The following is a 22,942-nucleotide window of genomic DNA, read 5'->3' as shown; positions in this document are numbered from 1 at the left end:
TTGAGGTCTGTTTGCAGTAATGCGCTGTGTGACAGCTGCAGACGTACGAAGGGCTTTATTGATTGGTCAGTTGATGTGTTGGTTGATTGATTGATTGGTTGACGTGTCTGTCTGTCTAGCTGTGTGCTTCCCTATGTGTCGGAACGGAGGGACTTGTCTTCGTCCGAACACATGTGGCTGTCCCCGGGGCTTCTACGGCGCCCAGTGTCAAAACGGTAAAACACATTCTTCATTTAATTGTTGCACTTAGGAGACATTTTTATCCAAAGTGCTTTACAGTAAAGTGGCTGCATACAGTTTTAGTGTGTGGTCCTTGCGGGAATTGAATCCACAACCTTGGCATTGCTAGCAATCACACTCTTACCAGCTGAGCCGCACACACACACACACACAATTCAGTCCACCCATGTCCTTGTCCACATACTATCCTGACAACACACAGAGTCATGGGCCCGCTGTGGGAGTTTTAACTTGTTTATTTACTTGTTGAATGAAAGGAAAACGAATCCAATAGATTGACAGGAGTTTAGGTTTGAATTGAAGGAGCCCATCAAGGGCTCTGGCAGAGTTCCACTGTGTCCAATTATCAAGGGATTTCTCTAAGTAACTGTTTACTGGGGACTGTTTTTGTCCCTCATATATCGTGAAGCCTCGGGTTTGGACGGACTACTGTATCGATCAATGGAGTGATGTCTCCGCCTTTTTGAAATGGTGCATCTGTTTCTCTCTCTCTCTCACCCCCATTGCTCCCCACCTCTATCTCCCTTTCTCCATCTCTCCCCTCTCGCTCTCTCTCTCTTTCTCACCCCCATTGCTCCCCACCACTCTTTATCTCTCTCTTTCTCCATCTCTCCCCTCTCTCTCAATCCCTTGCTGTTTCCCAGCTGTCTGCAGCCCTGCCTGTAAGAACGGGGGCGTATGCATGAGAAACAGCGTCTGCTCCTGCGCCGAGGGATACACCGGATGGCGCTGTGAAAAAAGTGAGTAAAGCCACGCCACCTCCTCCTTCATGGCCCGCCCCTTCCACCTGCCCCTCATCCGCCTCCTCTTCCTCCGCCTCCTCTCTTCCTCCTCTACCCCTTCTCCCCTCCTCATTATCATCATCATCATCTATTACCCACCACCATATGTGTGTCAGCCTGACAAAGTGCCCTCAAGAGCCTTGTTAATGTACAGCATATTGGCGGGTAAATTGAGCCATATGGATGAGGGAAGCATTTGACGGATGCAACCAGTAAGAGGCTCCGCCCGAGGGAGCAGGAACCAACATTTCAGAGCCTCATGTGGAGACTGGGAATAGTCAGATTGACACTATGGAGTGCGATTGACTAAGAATAGTGCTGCATGCAGGGGGGTTTGACGTCAAGGTTTTAATTTAGCTATACATTACCAACTTGCTACTAATGGGTTATTAGTGCCGTGACAGCTTCAGCAATGTGCTCATTGTCGAACTGTCTGTCCTCTCCATGGCATTGATTGCGCCTATCAGGTACAGTAAATGCATGGGTCAGTTGAAAATCTCTCTGCCATGCGAGATACTGTGGATAATTATTCTGGTGAATATGTATGAGCTGAGTTGGTAAGTTTGAGTCTCTCCCTCCATCCCCGGTGCAGGTGTGTGTGAGCCCATGTGTATGAACGGCGGGCGGTGCGTGGGTCCAGATGTGTGTGACTGTCCATCTGGATGGAGAGGAAAGCGGTGCGATAAACGTAAGTGGGCTCACGTAGGAGTTCCACAGTTGCACCGCCACCTGTAAACAGATGCTTCCATTGCTGGCTGTGGAGGCATGTGCATACGGAAACAATTCATCATGGTGCTTGGGATGTGTGGTGGTTCACCGATGGCAGGCTTGTGTCATGCCCTCACAAACAAGCATTTAATGGCAGCAGGTAGTCGCATAGAATGTAAACAGATTGTAAGCCGCTTTATACAAGCCTATTAGCCTATTTACAAAACAATAGGAACACAATTACAACATACCAAAAGATGTTCTGGTAACACTCTGTTTATTTAAATGGTACCTACGCAATACATTTAGAACATTCATGAGCCATACATAACTCATTCATAAGCCATACATAACTCATTCATAAGCCATACATAACTCATTCATAAGCCATACATAACTCATTCATAAGCCATACATAACTCATTCATAAGCCATACATAACTCATTCATAAGCCATACATAACTCGTTCATAAGCCATACATAACTCATTCATAGGCCATACATAACTCATAGGCCATACATAACTCATTCATAAGCCATACATAACTCGTTCATAAGCCATACATAACTCATTCATAAGCCATACATAACTCGTTCATAAGCCATACATAACTCATTCATAAGCCATACATAACTCATTCATAAGCCATACATAACTCATTCATAAGCCATACATAACTCGTTCATAAGCCATACATAACTCATTCATAAGCAGTGGTATGTGAGTTGATTGGTGTTGTGTTTGTCTCGCCCCAGCCACTTGTCTACAGAAGTGTCTGAATGGAGGAGAGTGTGTTGGCCATAACACTTGCCACTGTCCTCCAGGCTGGCAGGGCATGCTATGCCAAGCCCGTAAGTACGCCTACATACACGAGCCTGCTCCTACACACACACACACACACACACACACACACTTACCAATGAGAAACTGATTTAGACGGTGGTTATTCCCCCAAAGTTACCGCTGATAAAAATCTTTATTGACGTTTATTTTATTAATGTATTTATTTTCTAAGGGGGAAGATCAGCTTTAATAATGCAGATATATTGTGGCTTTCATAAATGTAATTGTCTGCATCATTTCCAATCCCCATATATTTTGGGGGGAAATATATATATGAATGTATGTATATATTTTTTCAAAAATATTATCCTTTATTATTTCCCACAAACCCTACCACCCCTCCCCTAATTGGAGTAAACTAATAAACAATAACACTTAGGCTTCTACTTCCAGCTTTTACATACTATATACATTTTATGGACACAGTATATTTTGCAATAGTTCTCTTTCATTGACGTTTATTGCCAGTTTCATATGTCTCTAAAACGTCCCTCGTCAGCCCACTCTCACCACCACCATGCTGAAGAAGCTCTCCTCGTTAACAACTTTTATCACCTGGTCCACGTTAACCACGTTAAAAATCAGCTGTGTGTTTGTTACACACACACAAACACTAACAGCTACATCTCATCAGAGTGTCACTAATAGTTCCTGCATAAAGCTCGTTCAGCATCCCAGCATTAACCAGCCAATACGTGACTTTGAAGAATGACTCGGGAGTCATGAGAGAAGTACTTAACTCCCTTTAAAGTGAAGTCGCCGTCCGTAAAGATGAGTCATCACTTCTGTTTACTCTGCCTCGGCCCTATTTATTTATTTCTATCAAACCACTAATAGCTGTAAGTAACTCTCCCAAATATACAGCGCAGAAAAATCTATAAACTCAGAACAAGAAGCAGAGAGAATTCAGTCCACACAGGGGTATCCAAGTGCATAATAAAATCATTTCTGTCATAAATTCAAAGGCAGACTCCGTCACAGTGTACGCATTTAGCTATGCATGGCAATGATTCAGAGGTTTGATGGGATGATTATGGTAACTGTGTTGCCATGGCTCCATTTTGGACCCCTCTCTGGGACTTACCCAGAATCCTCAGGGTGGTAATATGAGCAAAGAGAAATTAGTGTCAGCTCTGTCGTTATGACAGTGTCGTTATTAGGATGCGAGGCTGATTTAGGACTTTCTCTCTCTCTCTCTCTCTCTCTCTCTCTCTCTCTCTCTCTCTCACATTCTCTCTCTCTCTCTCACGTTCTCTCTCTCTCTCTCACGTTCTCTCTTCTCTGCATTGTGATTTTCATTTCACATGTATCATTCCCACATTGTGATTTTCTCTATCCTTTCTACAGCACTCTGTGAACAGAAGTGTCTTTATGGGAGCCGATGTATCCGCCCTAATGTATGTGCCTGCAGGAAAGGGTATTCAGGGGTCCTGTGTTCCCATAAGGTAAGTAGATACATCCCCCCAGCACTTACTGTGACTGGAATCAAGAGAGGAATTGGGAATATAATTTGAAAGCTGAGCACTAAGCTTAACACCTGACAGTCAGAAATCTCTTATTGGTGGGGGGGCTTTTTCCCAGCTTTTTGCATTTGCTGGTCCACTTCAAGACTGTGTGGATGCACGGTGAAATAAGTGTGGCCAAAATATGTGTGGTGTTTTTCAGCTCCCAATTCCACGAGGCTAATGGAGGACTGGGAGCTCTGTACTGATGAAGCTGGGCTGAAACAAGACAATGAAACTCCTAATGGAACCACCACACTGACTATTAGGATGCTCAATGTCCATGGCTTTTGTTTTTTCAAAAACAAAATTGTAATATACGGCACAATTCCAAACATTAGGATCTCTACATGACCAATGTATGTATAATATTTGTATAATTTTTTTTCTTAGAACCAATAATACTGTATTTTATCTATTAAAGTCTGGCTTTTAAAAAAAAAGATTCAAACAAAGCACAACACAGTCCTTTTTTACTGTGGAACAAGCTCATCAAGTTGGCAGTTTACGATCAAACTAAAAACTCACTTGGAACTGTTATTTATTTGGTTGTCTGATGTTTTATAATTTCATACTGTTGTAAATATCATCAAATAGGTTTTGCATTACTCGCAAATAAAACCCAGGCAATGTATGATATTAAAGTCCATTTGTTATGTACAATGCATAGTCTCGATCCTCATTCTGCATGCAATCATTTCTTAAAATGTGAGAAGAAATGTGGTTTGTGTAACGTTTCTATTATTTAAACAGAGAGTCACCATTGAGATCAGAGTCTTTTTTGCAAAGGAGCCCTGCACATACAATTCATTGACCAAATCAAATGAAAATCAGAAAACAAACTAAAATACAAACAATCAGGAAAACAGCCACATTACTTAGTAAATAGTTCCCCAATCAATATTTACATTTTCCCAAGCGGCATCAGAGTGTCCAATTGCAGACTATTTTGCAGTTGGTTCCAGTAATGAGGTGCATAAAAACTAAAAACCTAATTAAAGCTAAAAACCTAATTCGGTGGAGCCCCGAGGAATCGCAAGGGTTAACTAACCATGTGACCAGGTTATGTATCTCATGTTTAAAAAAAGAAGAAATATATATATATACATATACATTAACAACAAAGTTAGGTAAGTTGGAAGCTTGTGTAGTAGGGATTTGAACAAATAGGGAGTAATAAATTGATCTACGGGACTTTAAATGAGGACTAGCCAACCTTTTGATACAGGATACAGTGGTGAGTATTAAACCTGTCACCATTGATAAAAACAAACGGCACAAATGGTGTCATCATAATCAAGAACTGGCAAGAAGGTTGACTGTACAACCTGCTTCCTGCTATTTAGGGAGAGGCGAGATCTATTTTATAAAAAAGGAGCCCACTTTAAATCTTAGCTTTTTCACGAGCTCGTCCGTCTGTTTTTTTCATAAGCAATAACTCTTGGTCAATCCAAATGTCCAGGTATTTGTAGGCGGCAACCCGATCAACGGGAGAACCATCCAATTAATAAATATGTAGTCCATCTGAAACATTCTTGTGAGAACTAGAGAATAACATATATATAGTCTTGCCAGCAATAAGTACACATTTTAAGACAACCAGTTTCTGTAAGGGAACAAGGTCAGATTGCAGCTCTAAGGGAACAAGGTCAGATTGCAGCTCTAACATACAAAAGGTGTGATGGGTCCGCACTTTGCAGCCTTCTTGTACTTACACACTGAAGAAGGCTGCAAAGCCATAATGTCTGTGTAGAATATCCTGATTCAGTGAAAATAATTAAAGAAATTAAGTAAGCTTTATGCAACATCTTTTTGAGTGCGTACCATCATATCTTTTGCTTGTCTGAATTCACAGGTTTTACTCACCAGCCAAGCTTCTGGGAGAGCGTGATGGTCCAATGTTGCTTTGTGCAGCTCTATCAAAGCCTGGTCAACAGTTGGGGCAATGACGTATAAACTCAGCAAAAAAGAAACGTCCCTTTTTCAGGACTTTGTCTTGCCTTGCTGGAAGAGTGAGATAACATCTCACAGCAAGAACGGGCAAATCTGGTGCAGTCCATGAGGAGGAGATGCACCGCAGTACTTAATGCAGCTGGTGGCCACACCAGATACTGACTGTTACTTTGGAGGACCTTTGAAGACGTTTCATTTTTTGTTTATAACAGTGTTGTTTACATACAGATTAATATTACAATTTTAACAGATATACCATTATTATTTATGTAAATAGTAAAGAGTACAGGTCCCAGTACTGACCCCTGTGGTACACCTTTTGTAATATCCATGAACAATTTATGATCAAATACATGCATACCAAACCATTTATAAATGAGCCCCCTGGTAATTATGCAGTGAAGGAGTTAGGGGGATAGGGGTTAGAGGGATGCCTACCTAGCCCAGGGGCCACAGACGTTCACTGTGTGAGTCACTGGAGGTGGAGGATGAGGAGGAAATGGGGATTAAAAGATAAAACCATCACCAAACTGCATCACCTCTGAGCCAATTTTGACAGGCTATTCTGCTCTAGCAGCCTTTTGTCTTCGGTTTTCAAATCTCATTAAAATCAGTCTTAGTTGCCCTGTTTGAGCTCAGTAGGATTAGTCTTTTTGCAAGTCAGTTGATGTTTGTGTAGCTTTGTTCTAATCCCCCGTACTCTGCATACTGGCAGCTAATTCTAGTTCAACCCAAGCAAGCAGCCTCTGCTTTTGAAATAGTGTTCCGAATAATTCTGTGGCAACCCCTCACTAACTCCTGGATGGTAAATATCACGGGAAGGCCTGAGATCCACCCTCAGTGATTGTCTCTCACGGTCAAAACTTTGAGAAGCGAAACAAACTTTGTTAGGGAAATTACTGTTGTGTTCTCTGCTGTTCATCCCTCACAGGATGCTGAAAGATATTAGTTTATGGTAATGTGTTTATTTTGGAATAAACAGAATTGCTCACATTAAAAAAAAAACGCTGTTCATTTTGTCACGGCAATGACAATGTATCTTCCTTTCCGGCAAATTCAGTTACAACCGCCATTTACCTTTCTGTGTCTGTCTGAATGTCAGATCCTCAGAAGCAGCACCATTGAAAGCATCTTGACTGGCTGCATCACCACTTAGTACGACAACTGTAAGGCTGCAAGGCGCAACAGAGGGTGGTGAGTACGGCCCAATACAACACTGGGGCTGAGCTCCCTGCCATAGACTGTTCTCTCTGCAACCGCACGGCAAGCAATACCAGTGCACCAAGTTTGGAACCAACAGAACCGTGAACAGCTTCTACCCCCAAGCCTTAAGACTGCTAAACAAGACTGCTAAATAGCTAATCAAATCGGTGCCTGGACTTTCTGCATTGACCCTATGTACACATACTGGACTCTACCCACACACTCACACATATTTACACTAAAACCCCAACACACACATACACACACACACTACATACGCCCACACACACATAACATGCGCGCACATGCATACTGACGCCACACTCACTCACTCACACACACACACACACACACTTTCACACTCAACACATATGCTGCTGCTACTGTCTGTTATCTATCCTGTTGCCTTGTCACTTTACCCCTACCTATATATACATAGCTACCTCAATTACCTCTTACCCCTGCACATCGACTCTGTACTGGCACTGCCTGTAAATAGCCATGTTATTTTTACTCGTTATTGTTATTCGTTATTCACTGTGTATATATTCCTTGTGCCACTATTTCTATTTTTTTATGTTTAACTCTGCATTGTTGGAAAATGACACGTAAATTAGCATTTCACTGTTAGTCTACACATGTTGTTTACGATGCATGTGACAAATACAAATGCATTTTATTTTATTCTCTCTCTCTCTCTCTGTATGTCTCTCTCTATTTTCACCCTGTCCTTCGTTAGTCCCCAGGCTCATTGTCTGATCTTTCTAAACCCTCCCTAGTTACCAATAAAATGTGCCTGTACACATCTATGGGTGGTAATCAAAGTGATTTGGGAAGTGCAAAGTTTCCCAATGTTGCATAATGGTCCAGAAGCGAAGGGGAGAAGCAGCTGCTAATGTTACCCCACTAAATGAAAGAAGAAGCTGAGCTACACCTAACTACACCACTCTTTTAGCACAGACAGACAAGCATGTAGACCTGCACCTTGTTCCTTGAATCTCTCAGCCCCCTCCTCTCCTTCTCTTTCTCCTTTTTCCTCCTCCTCTCGCTCTCCTCTCTCTCTCCCACCAATCGTTCCATCTCCTCTCGCTCTTCTCCCTCTGTCAGCAGCGTTAGTGACAGAGCTGCAACGTCAAACATGTCACGCACTTGTCACTAGTAAGTCTCCAATGTGCTGTCACACACACACACAGCCCACACACGGCTGACACAGCTCCGTTCCTGTGGATGTATGCCCGTGCCCACCTACACAAAGAAAGGCTGTCAAAAGTACTTCTGTCAAAATGGCTCATAGTAATTCCACACCAGTGCTATATTGCCATCTAGTGATGACATGCAGTCTATTGCTATATAACCCGTAGTGTAGACCTGAAATACCAAAACAACAACTTGACAACGGACATACAAATCAACTCCCCTAATGTTTCATATTTTCATTTCCACAATATATGGTTGCGTTGATTAGCTCAGTTGGCCCTTTGAAATCATTCCAACCTATTGATGTGCAATTGCTGTGGTTATAATTCTCTTTTCACACAACTTACATTGCTCTCAGGAACACTAAAACTATTGTTGGTATCATGATGAAAATCTTGGTATGATGATCTGAAATTTGACTGAAGAAACACTATATAAGTGACTTGTACATTCACAGATATTTATATCAAGGCTAAAGATGGCACAAGTTAATGGGGCGACTGCCATGGGGTGGAGGAACAGCTGGAGGGTGACTGATACACCTGGACTACTCACTCACGGTCCTGGTCGGAGAGCACTGAAACTGGTGTCATGACTCTAAGACCAAGGAGTGATTCCTTCACTGGGGTTTGAACCGAGTTTGAATTTGAGTTCTGAGAATTCTTGACATGCTGTAACGAAGTAGCACTTCCCCCGAAACACTTCACCAAATAATAGTGACAGGATTTCTAGGAACACACATCCTAATGTGAAACGATGCAACGTGTTCTAAACATCAGCCTGACACAGTGGCCTCGCGTAAACCGGAGGAATGGTTTCACTATGTCAAGATTAGCCTTATCATCTTTTCGTGACCTTTGCACAGCGTGCAATAGACATTTGTGCGATTGTGTGTATGTTGTTGAGGCTTCAGGTAGTTAGACAGGCATTTGAATCAGCGGAAGAAGATGAAAGACTTCCAGGAAGCAGATAAGACAATGAAGTTTCGTGATGGAGGGAGTAGAGAGTCACAGCACAACTGTGTTTACATGGGCTGAGAGTGGGAGAAGGTTAATGTCGTGCATCTGCAGTCACACTGTCACACCCCGACCCCTCAATGCTTGCAGATCTGAAGGGGCTGGATAAGTATAAGCAGTGTGATGGTCAAGCTTCCACCATATTGCTTCCACCTTCCACAGATCTGCAAACATGGAAGGGTTAGGGGTCAAGGGGCAGGGGTTAGGAGCAAAGTGGGAGTGTGCTGGCTCTCTGTGGGGGGTTATATATATATAAACCTCAAGCACCCAAAGAACCACGACCGGTGGATTCTCCTCTCCAGCCTCCACCTGTCTTTCCGTTTCCAGAGGCCACATGCATGGTGACCGGGCCCAGAAAGGATCCGTTATTCAAGAAATGGCATGATGCTCTGCCAAGGGGATGGCGTGAGCCCAGTTAGCGCAGGATCACCGCACCCCCAGTCACCGGATCACACGGCGGCAGCTGGTCCCAGGTGCTATTTTCACTCTGCATTTATAAAGCAGTCGCCATGAAACAGACACAGGAGCAGAGCCAGTCCCAGATCCCAACTCATTCCCCCGCCTTAGACACCCAGCCAGGTCCACCATGAAGTCCACAGGGAGCGAACAGGGTGCCGCGCCGGACGGTTTCCCCTCCGACTTGGACGAACTGGATAGCGGAAGCGAGGAGAGCTCCGACAACAAGTCGACGGGCAGCGGCTGTAGCCCCCAGGGAGGGGGCCGGGAGGGGGCCAGGCAGAGGGAGAGGGGGTGCAGCAGGCGTCTGCAGGGCGTTAGCAAACAGAGGCAGGCAGCCAACGCACGGGAGCGGGACCGGACCCACAGCGTGAACACGGCCTTCACCGCGCTGCGCACCCTCATTCCCACAGAACCAGCCGACAGGAAACTGTCCAAGATCGAGACGCTGCGCCTGGCGTCCAGCTACATCTCCCACCTTGCCAACGTGCTGCTGCTGGGGGACGAGTGTTTGGACGGACAGCCCTGTCTCGGGTACCACAGCATCCTGCAGAGCAGCACCAACATCAACAGCAGCAGCCCCCCACTCAGGCCCATATGCACTTTCTGTCTCAGTAACCAGAGGAAAATGGTGAGTCCTCAAAATAAATCAGTATATATTGGTTGACAGGCTGTGGGCTATCATAGAAGGCTGCATGTAATCTCATAAAATAAAATGGATGGGATTTGGCTACATTTAGATAATGGGTCAGTACTTTATTTAAGATTGGAGGAATTCCATAACAGCCATCCCAATCAATAGTATTCCAATGGTTTTATTTCAATGTAAACTACTACAATTTCTCTACTCTCACAGCTCAGAGATGGAGGAAAGCACACAGCCATCTGACATGGTCACGCACTACTGTCAAAACAAGGATGCAACAAGGATGCATACCAAGTCACACGGATGTTTACATGTACCTAAAAGTGGGGAAAAAAACTATTTAACTTTGTACATATTTTTGCAAAATCTTAGGACAACCCCCCGAAATGCACTTTCCGTTCACTACATGTGCGTCTTTTCCACCGTGTTTTGATAAAATTGGAAATCGAGCGCAATGTGTAAGGTTCCACCTGACAGTGGGCTATTTCGGTATCAGAAATAGTAAGCCCTAGTGTCGCGCTCCTAAAAAACAGTCTCGCCTCCCCCATGCAGCCAGTCACATGGTTGTAACCCAAGCCTAGGCCGTGCAGCGGTTCGTCGGTGGAGTAGCGGACTGGTTAGCTTGTCTCCTGGCTTATTCATCTTTTGCCAACTGAGGAGAGGGTGACGTGTTTGACAATTATGAATTCTAACTGCCATTCAAACTCAATAGTTCCAAATATACTTTGGTAGCAGTAATATTTAAATGAATCTTAACCAGGATAGTACACTTAATTTAAATGGGGGGAGGCAAAACAATATAAAAATGTGCTTGAATCCAAATATGAAGTGTTATATGTAGGCCCAACCTGCTAGCAGAGCAGAAGCAACCAGACTTGGTGTTTAGAAACTTTACCACATCAAGTCAATATTCCATGTCAAATGTAACATGGTGTAGATCAAAAGAAAACGTAACATACATATTAAACACTCATTTTGGGAGCTCAATGCTATACATTGAGAAATGTTTACTTGCATGTATTGCACAAGCCTTTTCACAATCCACAAACACAATAGTTCTGCATATGTTTGTGCAGTATTGGTTGCACCTTTGAAGGCCCAATGCAACTGTTTTTATATCATCATCAAATAATTTATAGTTAACAAAATACCTTACTGTAATATATTCCACACAAATTGTTTTTAAAAGAAGCTTTTTAGCACAAAACTTTTTCAAGCAAGAATTTTTGCTAGGACTGTCTGGGAGTGGTCTGAGCGGGAAGGGTAAACTGACAACTACCCATTATTGGAAGAGGGGTTTGGAACTCTTATTGGTCATGGTCTATTAACCAATTAACCACATGGTGATGTCACCATGGAAAGCCAAAACTCACACCCATGGAAACCTGCTGATCAGAAGGGCCTGTGTAGATTGAAAATACAACCAGCAACTATCAGGAAATAACACTAATCAAATGTTTTCACACTTTTACAGTGTTGGTTTCATCAGCCATTTCACAATATAATTTAAAAGGCAGGAACAGAATTGACTGCACTGATTTGGGTATATAATAAATTACTTCAAAATCATGCAAAATAAAAATACAATCATATTTGGATGAATTATCCAAAACAAATAACGATGTTGCACACTGACTGCAATACACTTTTACCTCAATGAAGACCTCAATGTATTAAATTAATAGAATTATAGGCCTACCTCCAAGTCTATTGTAATGTGTAACATTGTTGTAAACATACTTGAATTTCTCCTAACTTATGTAAGACAATTGTCCTCTTCACATAGCAACCAATGAGAAGCTGTTTGAAGGAGAAAAATGCATTTTTGTACAAGAAGTAAAAAAATATATTTGACTTGTAAACACAATCATTAAACTACTTTCAAAATAAATATTGGACTGATGAGTTGAATGTGCATGTAAAATACCTTCTTAGGCCAAGTTTACACAGAGTCCAATTCTGAACTTTTCCTACTAACTTGACCAATCAGATCAGCTCTTTAGTCAATAATTGGGCAAAAGATCAGAATTGTGCTGCCTGTGTAAACACAGCCTTAGAAAATCAGTCACAACCATTTACTGTGGATTGTGTAGTTCATTAAAATCAGGTTTACCCAGTAATAACATTAAGCTGTGTGTGCATTTGGGACCTCAGGTGGAGTTGTATTAGTACAGCAGGCACCAAAGTTTAGTAATTGATCGCAATGCTACACACCAAACATACAAGAAATGTATACCATAAATAATCAGAATAAGAATTTTAGTCATCTTTATTTCTTTAAAAAATAATTGGTTTAATCAGATTAAAGAAATTAACCAATATTACTTAGCTGGCATTGCATCTTCCAGAGAGGATGTCAGTCAGGTCAAGAGGTGGTTCTACCAAGATGAGTCACTGCACAACGTTCATCCGATCACCAATTCAACTGTTCATTACAGGTTTGTCCAAAAGGCCAAGGTCAGGAAAGGAGCTAACATGAGGATAGGGCTACCGGGTAAAACCTTTGGCGAGAAGGCAATGACTTGTCATTTTAGGGTGCCTTTAAGTCACATAGCAAGAAGGCGCACTGCTGCAATATTAACAGTTACAGCAGTATCAGGGATATCTGACTGGATGCAGCAACATCAATAGAGTATCTTAATCAAGTGGAATGTTCCATTTCCAAAACACAGAAGGCATAATAGTAATACTAATAAAAGGGGGTCATTTCTGCTTCTTTCCAAACAAATCAACACTTCATTTGTTAATCTTATGATTGAGGTTTTAATTCACAATACGTGTGAACCATTAAGGGTAAGTTTAAAACAAAATGTAATTAGGAGTGTACCGTTCACGTCACAGCCCTCGAGTTAAAACGTAAATGTTGGAGAGGGGTGAAAGAAAACAGAAGGTAATATAAGAAAACAGGACTGGGAGAGACTAGCACTTCAGTAACAAAAACATTCTACTGCTCCTACTGTGCTGTTTAAAATGCACATGTGGAGGGTTGAGTTCTCAGTTCTCTTCCTCGTCCTCGGACTCAGACTCTGGAAGACAGAAAAAAAAGAGTCGAGTCAAATCAGAACATTACAATTTACAGCAACATGAATATTAAGATAATTTTCAAAAAGGTAACTCATTAAACGCCGTTTCTTTTTACCTTCCTCTGCATTCTTCAGCCACTCAACGAATTTCTTCATCTGCTCGAGGAAAACACTCTTTCCTTTAGCAACGTGGGCCTCTGCGTACCACTTAAGAATGGCCTCTTCACTCAAAACATCCGCTGGGTTGGGAGAAGGCGAAGCAACACGGAACATTAGAATGTTCAGATCAAAGGTAATGAGTGCACACCCTATAGGGCACACCATGGTACCTAAACATGTCACATGCGAGCCATTGTGCCCACCACACACAGGTTGTATCCCAAATGGCACCCTATTCCCTTTATAGTGCACTACTTTCAACCAGGGCCCACACCTTTGTAGAGGAGCACCACAATCTTCTGGAAGGCCTTCATGAAGTGGATGTTGTCATAGCAGTACTCCTGGATTTTCACCAGCAGGATTATCTCAGAGGCTCCCTGGGAGGTGAATGCCTTCAGGAGAGGACTGTATTGCTGTGGAGAAGAGAGAAAGATGGGGGGGTTAGGGTACAGGAGGGTTAGAGACTAGATGATCTCAGAGGCTCCTTGGGAGGTGAACACCGTCAGGAGAGGACTATTGCTGTGGTGGAGAGAGGACCAATTAGTTCCCATTCATCCAATCTGTCAATTAACAGATTCTTAGTTGCAATGACACAATGTCAGGGGCAAGCAAAGCAGCAATATAAGCACCTACATTTGAGACATTTAGCAGATGAGCAATTAGGGTTAAGTGCCTTCCTTAAGGGCATATCAACAGTATTTTCACCTAGTCGTCTTGCGGATTTGAACCAGCAAACTTCCAGTTATTGGCCAAACACTCTTAAATTGCTATACAGGGGGGGGCACAAGGTGGTTGACTGGACTAAAACCAGCCAACTAAAACCTAATCATGCTCCTATCTGGCCTATATTAGTACCGCTCCACCCTCTTCCAATACTATAAAGTTCCAAAAAAAGCTAATCTGAAGTTAATTTAGCAGCAACTAATTTAACCTTCATCTAGGTTTGTCTCATTGATAAATATTTTTGGCAAGAGACCGGTTCAAGACCGCAGAAGACATTTACCTTCAAGTGTTTGATAGATTGTTCGCAGACCAGCTCTTCCTTCTTGTTCCATTCCACACAGCTCATGACACTGGACCACACGATGCCGATCATCAGTTGTTCAGAGATGCTGGTCTTCTTCATCTCCTCCCTGACATAGGCAATTATCTAAACACAGCAGGGAACACGTCAATGAACAATGCCCAGCTATCAAGCATATATACACTGAACAAAAATATAAAACGCAACATGTAAAGTTTGTCCCATGTTTCATGAGCCAGAAATTAAAAATTCCAGATATTCTCCAAACGCACCAAAAAACATTCATTTGTTTACTTCCCTGTTAGTGAGCATTTCTCCTTTGCCAATGTAATCCATCGACCTGACAGGTGTGAGCACATCAAGAAGCTGAGTAAACATTACACAGGTGCACCGTGTGCTGAGGACAAAAAGGCCACTAAGATGTGCAGTTGTGTCACACAACGTCCCAGTTGTCTCAAGTTGAGGGAGCGTGCAATTCACATGCAGACTAGAGGAAGGTCCACCAGAGCTGTTGCCAGAGAATTGAAAATTAATTTCCCTACCATAAGTCATTTTAGAGAATTTTGCAGTACTTCCAGCCTCACTAACACAGACCATGTGAGCACAGAACCTCCACAACCGGCTTCTTCGCCTACGGGATCGGTAGAGACCAGCCACCCGGTACGTTGATGAAACTTTCTCTGTCTATAATAAAGTTGTTTTGTGGAGAAAGACTCATTCTGATTGGCTGGGTCTGGCTCCCCATGGGTGTGCCTGGCTCCCAAGTGGGTGGGCTGATGCCCTCCCAGGGCCACCCATGGCTGCGCACCTAGTCATGTGAAATCCATAGATTAGCCTAAAATGTATTTCAATTGACTGATTTCCTTACATGAACTGTACAGTGCAAAACTGGTTACTAGACCATTTACTCAGTACTTTGTTGAAGGACCTTCGGTAGCGATTACAGCCTCTAGTCTTCTTGGGTAGTACACTACAATCATTGCATGCAAGGAATACGGGACCAAATACTAAATTGTTGACTACTTTAATACACAAGTGAATTTGTTTCAATACTTTGTCCCATAAAAAAACATGGGGACTACATACAAAAAGTGCTGTAATTTCTCAAATGGTTCACCCGATCTATGAAAACACCCTCAAATGAAAGCAGACAGTCTGCACTTGAACCTGTCATTGTAATTCAAATAACCAAGTGCTGCATGCAGTACAGAGTCAAAATAACAAATGTGTCACTGTCCCAATATTTTGAACCCACGGTATAAGAATAAGTCTCACATCTTTGAAGTTGTCCCCACGGGCCATCATCTCTTGGAGCTCTTTCTGCAGCTCCTTACGGGACCCGATGGCCTCCTGGTTCCTGGCAAAGTCTGACAGCTCTTTCAGTCCCGCGTCAGTGAAGTACTTTGAAAAATGCTCACAGCTCCGCTTGTTGGCAGGAAAGAGTTCCTGTGACAGATATTGATTCAAGTAATTAGTTCACATTCAATATTTATTTTGTTTGAAATCTAAAGGCCAATATAAAAACTTAAGCTGGTTTAACAGACAATCGCCATGGAAGATGTTTTTAGACTATGACTAGTCTTGAAGGAATAGTTCACCCAAATTACCGAAGTATACTTGCTTCCTTACCCTGTAAGCAGTCTACGGATAAGGTATGACAGAAATCCATGCTTTGGTGAAGTATCCCTCGCACCATGCTAACGTTTCAGCATTAAAAAGTCATGGGACCGATTAGCATTCATCGCACATGTCCAAATCATCCAAAAGTATCTAAAATTGATTGTGAAGCACAGTCACTTATAGATAATTTGAAAATGGTTTGAAATGTTAATATCGGTCCCATGACTAATGGGATGTGCCACAAATGCTAAAATGTTATCGTATGGAAACAGTGCCAGGGATACCAAAGCATAGACTGCATACAGCAGGTGTCAAACTCATTCCATGGAGGGCCTAGTGCCTGCTGTTTTTTCCTTTAAATTAAGACCTAGACAAGCAGGCGAGGGGAGTGCCTTACTAATTAGTGACCTTAAAATCAATCAAGTACAACGGAGGGGCGAAAGGCTGAGTGTCTGCAGGTGTCCGTGGAATTAGTATGACACGTGGCTTACAAATAACATTGTCACATGCGCCAAATACAACAGGTATAGAGAGACCTTACAGTGAAACACTTACTTACAAACCCTTAACCAACCATGTTAGTTTGTTGGTGATGTGGATGCCAAGGAACTTGAAGCGCTCAACCTGCTCCACTACAGCCCTGTCAATGAGGGTGTGCTCAGTCCTCCTTTTCCTATAGTCCACAATCATCTCCTTTGTCTTGATCACATTGAAGGAGAGGTTGTTGTCCTTGCACCACAAGGTCAGGTCTCTGACCTTCTCCCTATAGGCCATCTCGTCGTTATCAGTGATCTGGCCTACCACAGTTGTGTCATCGGAAAACTTAATGGTGTTGGGAGTCGTGCCTGGACATGCAGTCATGAGTGAACAGGGAGTACAGGAGGGGACTGAGGATGTGTTGTTACCTACCCTTACCACTTGGGGGCGGCCCATCAGGAAGTCTCAGGGTCCTTAGCTTAGTGATGAGCATTGATGGCACTATGGTGTTGAACACTGAACTGTGGTCCATGAATAGCATTCTCACATAGGTGTTCCTTTTGTCCAGGTGGAAAAGGGCAGTGTGGAGTGCAATAGAGATTGCATCATCTGTGGATCTGTTGATCCGGTATGCAAATTGGAGTGGGTCTAGGGTTTCTGGGATAATGGTGATGTGAGCCATGACCAGCTTTTCAAAGCACTTCATGGATACTAATGTGAGTGCTATGGGTCAGTAGTCATTTAGGCAGGTTACCTTAGTGTTCTTGGGCACAGGGACTATGGTGGTCTGCTTGAAACATGTTGGTATTACAGACTCAGACAGGGAGAGGTTGAAAATGTCAGTGAAGACACTTGCCAGTTGGTCAGCGCATGCTCGGAGAACACATCCTGGTAATCCGTTTGGCCCTGCGGCCTTGTGAATGTTGACCTGTTTAAAGGTCTTACATCGACTGCGGAGAGAGTGATCAGTCATCCGGAACAGATGATGCTCTCATGCATGTTTCAGTGTCACTTTCCTCAAAGCGAGCATAGAAGTTATTTAGCTCATCTGGTAGGCTCGTGTGACTGGGCAGCTCTCGGTTGTGCTGCCCTTTGTAGTCTAATAGTTTTCAAGCCCTGCCACATCCGACGAGCGTTGTTGCAGTACGATTCGATCTTAGTCCTGTATCGATGCTTTGCCTGTTTGATGGTTCGTTGGGAGGGCATAGTGGGATTTCTTATAAGCGTCAAGGTTAGTCCCACTCCTTGAATGCAGCAGCTCTACCGTTTACCTCAGTGATGATGTTGCCTGTAATCCATGGCTTCTGGTTGGGGTATGTACGTAGTCACTGTGGGGACGATGTCGTCGATGCACTTATTGATGAAGCCAGTGACCGATATGGTGTACTCATCAATGCAATTGGAAGAATCACGGAACATATTCCAGTCTGTGCAAGCAAAACAGTCCTGAAGTTTAGCATCTGCTTCATCTGACCACTTTTTTTTTATTGACCTGGTAACTGGTGGTTACGGTTTATATTTTTGCTTGTAAGCAGGAATCAGGATAGAATTCTCTCTCTGGTTGCACATTTAGCATGATGAAAGAAATTAGGCAAAACTGATTTGTTTCCCTGTGTTAAAGTCCCCGGCAGTAGGAGCACCGCCTCTGGATGAGCGTTTTTCTGTTTGCTTACGGGGTATACAGTTCATTGAGTGCTGTCTTAGTGCCAGCATCGGTCTGTGGTGGTATGCAGGCTACGAAAAATACAGATGAAAACTCTAGGTAGATAGTGTGGTTTACAGCTTATCATGAGATACTCTACCTCAGGCAAGCAAAACCTTGAGACTTCCTTAGATATCGTGCACCAGCTGTTTACAAATATACATAGACCGCTACCTCTTAAAGCTAGGGGGCAGAATTTTCACTTCTGGATAAATACCTTGCCCAATTTCAACTTCCTGCTACTCATGTCAAGAATATAAGATATGCATATTATTCATATATTTGGATAGAAAACACTGAAGTTTCTAAAACTGTTTGAATCATGTCTGTGAAGAAAACAGAACTTATGTAGCAGGTAAAACCCCGAGGACTAACTGTTCAGGTTTTTTCTCTTCTCCCCTCTCTGTTTCCTGTATTGTCTTTGCCATGGGATATTTCATATGAACCTATTTTCAGTTCCTACCGCCTCCACTGGATGTCACCAGTCTTTGGAATTTGGTTGAGGTTATTCCTTTGTGCAATGAAGTAGTAGGCCAACTCAGAACTGGGGACACTTTTGTGAGTTGCGCAATTCGTGAAAAGCAGCGCTGGTTTCTTTTCTTTCATGTTCTTTCCTGTGTTTCCTGATTATTAACATTTAAAATACCTAACGCTGTATTACAAAAGTAGTTTGAAATATTTTAGCAAAGTTTATAGGCAACTTTTGAAATATTTTGTAGTGACGCGTTTTTGTATGCTGTTTTTTTTCTGGATCAAACGCTCTTTATAAAGGGACATTTTGGATATATATGGACAGAATTAAATCGAACAAAAGGACCAATTGTGATGTTTATGGGACATATTGGAGTGCCAACAAAAGAAGCTTGTCAAAGGTAATGCATGTTTTATATTTTATTTCAGCGTTTTGTGTAGCGCCTGCAGGGTTGTAATATGCTAGCTCCTTTGTTCACTGCTGGTGCAGATTGTGCAGGCTAAGGCTCAGATAATAGCTTCTTATGCTTTCGCCAAAAAGTATTTAAAAAATCTGACATGTTGGCTGGATTCACAACGAGTGTAGCTCTAATTGAGTATCTTACACGTGTGATTTAATGAAAGTTTCAATTTTATATGATCTGGCGCTCTGCATTTCTCCTGGCAATTGGCCAGTTAAGGATAAGCGGGACGCAAATGTCTCAAGAGGTTTTAAGAGAGGCTGCTGTTCTATCCTGCCGATCGCTTGTATAACCCACCAGCTTTAAGTTGCTCATGTCGTCATTCAGCCACGACTCTGTGAAACATAAGATATTACAGTTTAATGTCCCGTTGGTAGAATATAGATGCTTTTAGTTCATCCCATTTATTTTCCAGTGATTGTACATTGGCTAATAGTACGGATGGCAAAGGCAGATTAGTCACTCGTCACCGGATCCTCACAAGGCACCTCGCTCTCCTTCCGCAAAACCTCTCTTTCTCCTGTGAATGACGGGGATGAGGGCCTGTTCGGTGACTGGAGTAAATTCCTCTCGTCCGACTCATTAAAGAACAATTCTTAGTCCAATTCAAGGGGAGTAATCGCTGTTCTGATGTCCAAAAGCTCCTTTCGGTCATAAGAGACAGTAGCAGCAACAACATTATGTACAAAATAAGTTACAAGCAATGCGGGGGGAAAAAACAATAGCACGGTTGGTTAAGAGCCAATAAAACGTCAGCCATCCTCTCCAGTGCCATTAAATGTTGTAAGGAAATGTATATCATTTTGGAGAGCTATCCCTTTAATCTGTGTTGAGGAAACCGCCCCTTACTCTTCTATACATATTGGTATGCTTGGAGGGGGGGTTATATATATATATAGTAAGGAATTAAAGCTTTACCATCAGCCTGTTGTCCATGCTGACTTTGCGGAGAGCGACAGCGACAGCATTGATGTCCCTTTCGTAGATCCAGGACTTGAACAGTTTGACAGCAAAGGCTGCAGATACTCCTGCAAACAGTCATAAAGCAACAGTCAAAGCAGCAGGTACCCTGCTATGAACAGCACTCAAATCACTATTTTGTATTAACTAAAAACATGTTCATTTCAGAGACATTGGGTTCATACAATGTGCCTGAATACTGTGTCCATTTCAGAGACCATTTAACAAAAAGTTTCCAGTGAAGAGGGCCATGTTCATTTGGGGCCACCGTAACCAAACAATTGGGAAAAATTAAAATGAAAACAAGCAGCTCTTATTGGACAGGTCCAGGTAAAGATAGTGGTGGGCTGGCAGACACTCACCCTCTTTGACCACGTTCTCGTTGAAGAGACTTCCAATGACGGCAGCTGATATGTTTCCATTGGCCAACAGAATGCCAGTGAGCATGGCCAGCTTGTTGCGCTCTGATTCGGTGAACCCTTTTAAAAACAGCAGCAACTGCGGAGTAGATAAAATAATGAGCCTGCAGGGTAAATGTTTTAGTTCTTTGTCGTGAAAATAAAATATCCCATTCAAATAATCCATGCAGGTTCCAATGTGTGTAACATTCATCAGTGCCAACTGCCAAGCAGGAGTTCAAACCAACTGTCTCACCTTCTTGATCTCCTCCTCAAACCCTTTCTCCAGGTACTTGTAACGCCGGATCAGCTTGTTAAAAACCTACAGGTTCAAAACAAAGTAAGATGTGACACTGTGGTAAGTGTTATTATACAGCATTGATATAGATACTTTGCAGTAAAATTATTTCCACATCCTCTTACCTGAGCATATGCTTGCATTGTCTCAAGGTCCTCTTGTGCAGTGAAGAGGCAGAACTCTGTGCGGGTCAGGTCATCAGATATACTCCCTCCTGGGGCTGCAAAGAGGTGAAGGGGGAGAAAGAGTGTCAGTGCGCTAATCTGGACAACAGCAGCTTTCCAAATGGAATGGAAACTGACAGCCAACACTACACATCCTCTAAAACTTCCCTAGAATCCTCTTTCCTCCTCAAAGCGCATTGTAGAAGAAGGTCAGATGGGTGGGACTTTGGAAGGAGGCAAGGGATCCCTGAAAGCTACTGACTTTAAACACTACTTAAAGATCTGTACTCACCAAGCATTCCGCCAGCCACCAGGATGTCAAAGAGTGTCTCTGCATACCGGCGGTAGTCAAGCTTGGCGCCAGAGGCATCAAGGAATTTTGCAACAGCTTCCAAATCAGATCCAGTTTGATTCAAGCCTTGTACGATACTTTCTTGAAACTGAGTAGGGTCAAATCTCTCCTTTTCATCTGTTGAAAAACATGTCATAATTTCACCGCCGGTACCATGTTGACACAGCTAGGTGAACCAAACAAGTAGAGGCAAATTGGTCGACAATGAAGATGCCCAACTTACCTCTTTTCCTCGTTTTGAAACGCTGGCCGGTTAGCGTTGGCTTTTGCTGCTTTTGATTATTCATAAAAGACACTCTGGATGAGAAAAGTTTAACATTAACGTCTGATTGCGCACCGTCAAGATAATTAGTGAACATTAGCAGGCTATGTATAGCTAGTTGGGAACGTGCTCTGCCCAACAGAATTTCTGTAACGTTAGGCCCATGCGAGAGCTATGCTATGCCTTGTTCTGGCTATATTTTAGCTAGCTAATTAGCAAGCCACACCTGGTAATTTGGAGAATTTTCAAAGTTGACATTGTAACCTGGCTTTGTCATGATGAATATAAAATACAATCAAAATGTAGTTAGGTGAAGTTAGTTAGCTAGCCTGCTTTAGTTGCCCTCCAAGATGGTAGGCTATAGTATGAGCACGGGGACCTTCCGGCAATGCGCCCGTTCAGACAGGCCTTGCTTGTTCGTGTGGCACCTGCGAAACTCCCATAGCAGCTAACTTTAGCTAACAAGCCACAATTTCCTGTAATGCTAACAAAACTTGGAACAAAGGACGTCGATATTCACGCCTGATTATCAAATATCATGGGCAACTAAGTGGCTCTACAGTGGGCAGATAAATAAAGCCTGTGTTTCAACGTGCCATATCTACAAAGTCAGTTCTTCCGACATGATAGCCAACGTTATGTTAGCCATTTAGTTTGTTAGGTAGCGAAGTTGTGCTTGCTAGCTAACAATGCAGGAAAATAACTCTAGATACAATACTTTACTAGCTAGCCAATGTTAGTTTAAACAGACACGTGTAGATTACATTGTCAACCGAATGTGCAAAGTATGCAGGCCACCTACCGAAATGTATGCAGATAAAAAAACGGTTAGAGAAAGAACAAATTCAAAACACCCGAATTCAGTCCTATCGACCTAACAAAAATACCCTTTCCAGAACCAACTAGTGACCGGTTTTCGCAAGTACGCATGCGTATTTAAATATGGCTCTATGGTGTCACTTTATCTATTCAGGGGGTGACTTTGCGTGGGTGGGGGGCTGGGTGGGTGGGGGGGGATATATG

At 42.8% G+C, this 22,942-nt stretch overlaps 3 protein-coding genes across 5 annotated transcripts in view; 2 read left to right on the top strand and 1 right to left on the bottom strand.

The window, feature by feature from the left end:
• si:ch211-246m6.5 (von Willebrand factor D and EGF domain-containing protein) overlaps positions 1 to 4,742 on the top strand; it is a 48,979-nt gene extending 44,237 nt beyond the window's left edge. For both annotated transcript variants that reach the window (XM_042297049.1, XM_024428227.2), the window contains 6 exons: positions 120 to 215; positions 885 to 980; positions 1,615 to 1,710; positions 2,488 to 2,583; positions 3,923 to 4,020; positions 4,241 to 4,742. In XM_042297049.1, coding sequence (XP_042152983.1) covers positions 120 to 215; positions 885 to 980; positions 1,615 to 1,710; positions 2,488 to 2,583; positions 3,923 to 4,020; positions 4,241 to 4,261 — 503 coding nt within the window. In that variant the 3' untranslated portion in view covers positions 4,262 to 4,742. The remainder of the gene's footprint in view (positions 1 to 119; positions 216 to 884; positions 981 to 1,614; positions 1,711 to 2,487; positions 2,584 to 3,922; positions 4,021 to 4,240) is intronic.
• A 5,198-nt stretch (positions 4,743 to 9,940) lies between these two features.
• On the top strand, positions 9,941 to 12,481 carry LOC112267731 (basic helix-loop-helix transcription factor scleraxis-like). Its single transcript, XM_042297048.1, has 2 exons — positions 9,941 to 10,533; positions 10,759 to 12,481. The coding sequence occupies exons 1-2, from the start codon at positions 10,033 to 10,035 to the stop codon at positions 10,789 to 10,791; spliced, it is 534 nt and encodes a 177-aa protein (XP_042152982.1). The 5' UTR covers positions 9,941 to 10,032; the 3' UTR covers positions 10,792 to 12,481.
• Positions 12,482 to 12,799: 318 nt separating this feature from the next.
• LOC112255179 (basic leucine zipper and W2 domain-containing protein 1-A-like) lies at positions 12,800 to 22,879 on the bottom strand. 2 transcript variants are annotated; one of them, XM_042297046.1, is made up of 12 exons: positions 22,722 to 22,879; positions 21,881 to 21,954; positions 21,598 to 21,774; positions 21,267 to 21,361; positions 21,100 to 21,165; positions 20,808 to 20,943; positions 20,404 to 20,513; positions 16,030 to 16,200; positions 14,734 to 14,880; positions 14,005 to 14,143; positions 13,688 to 13,810; positions 12,800 to 13,574 (listed from the first exon to the last, which is right to left on the bottom strand). In XM_042297046.1, exons 2-12 carry the CDS (start codon positions 21,942 to 21,944, stop codon positions 13,543 to 13,545), a joined length of 1,260 nt encoding a protein of 419 aa, XP_042152980.1. In that variant the 5' UTR covers positions 21,945 to 21,954; positions 22,722 to 22,879; the 3' UTR covers positions 12,800 to 13,542. The 2 variants fall into 2 exon arrangements, with proteins under 2 accessions (XP_042152980.1, XP_042152981.1); XM_042297047.1 differs by lacking the exons at positions 21,267 to 21,361; positions 21,881 to 21,954; positions 22,722 to 22,879 and having other exon boundaries at positions 21,598 to 21,675.
• Positions 22,880 to 22,942: the final 63 nt, after the last annotated feature.

This window comes from Oncorhynchus tshawytscha, linkage group LG14, assembly GCF_018296145.1.
Source record: "Oncorhynchus tshawytscha isolate Ot180627B linkage group LG14, Otsh_v2.0, whole genome shotgun sequence".
Lineage (NCBI taxonomy): Eukaryota > Metazoa > Chordata > Actinopteri > Salmoniformes > Salmonidae > Oncorhynchus > Oncorhynchus tshawytscha.
Note: the sequence above shows the minus strand (reverse complement) of the source record. Positions and strands in the feature narration are given on the sequence as shown.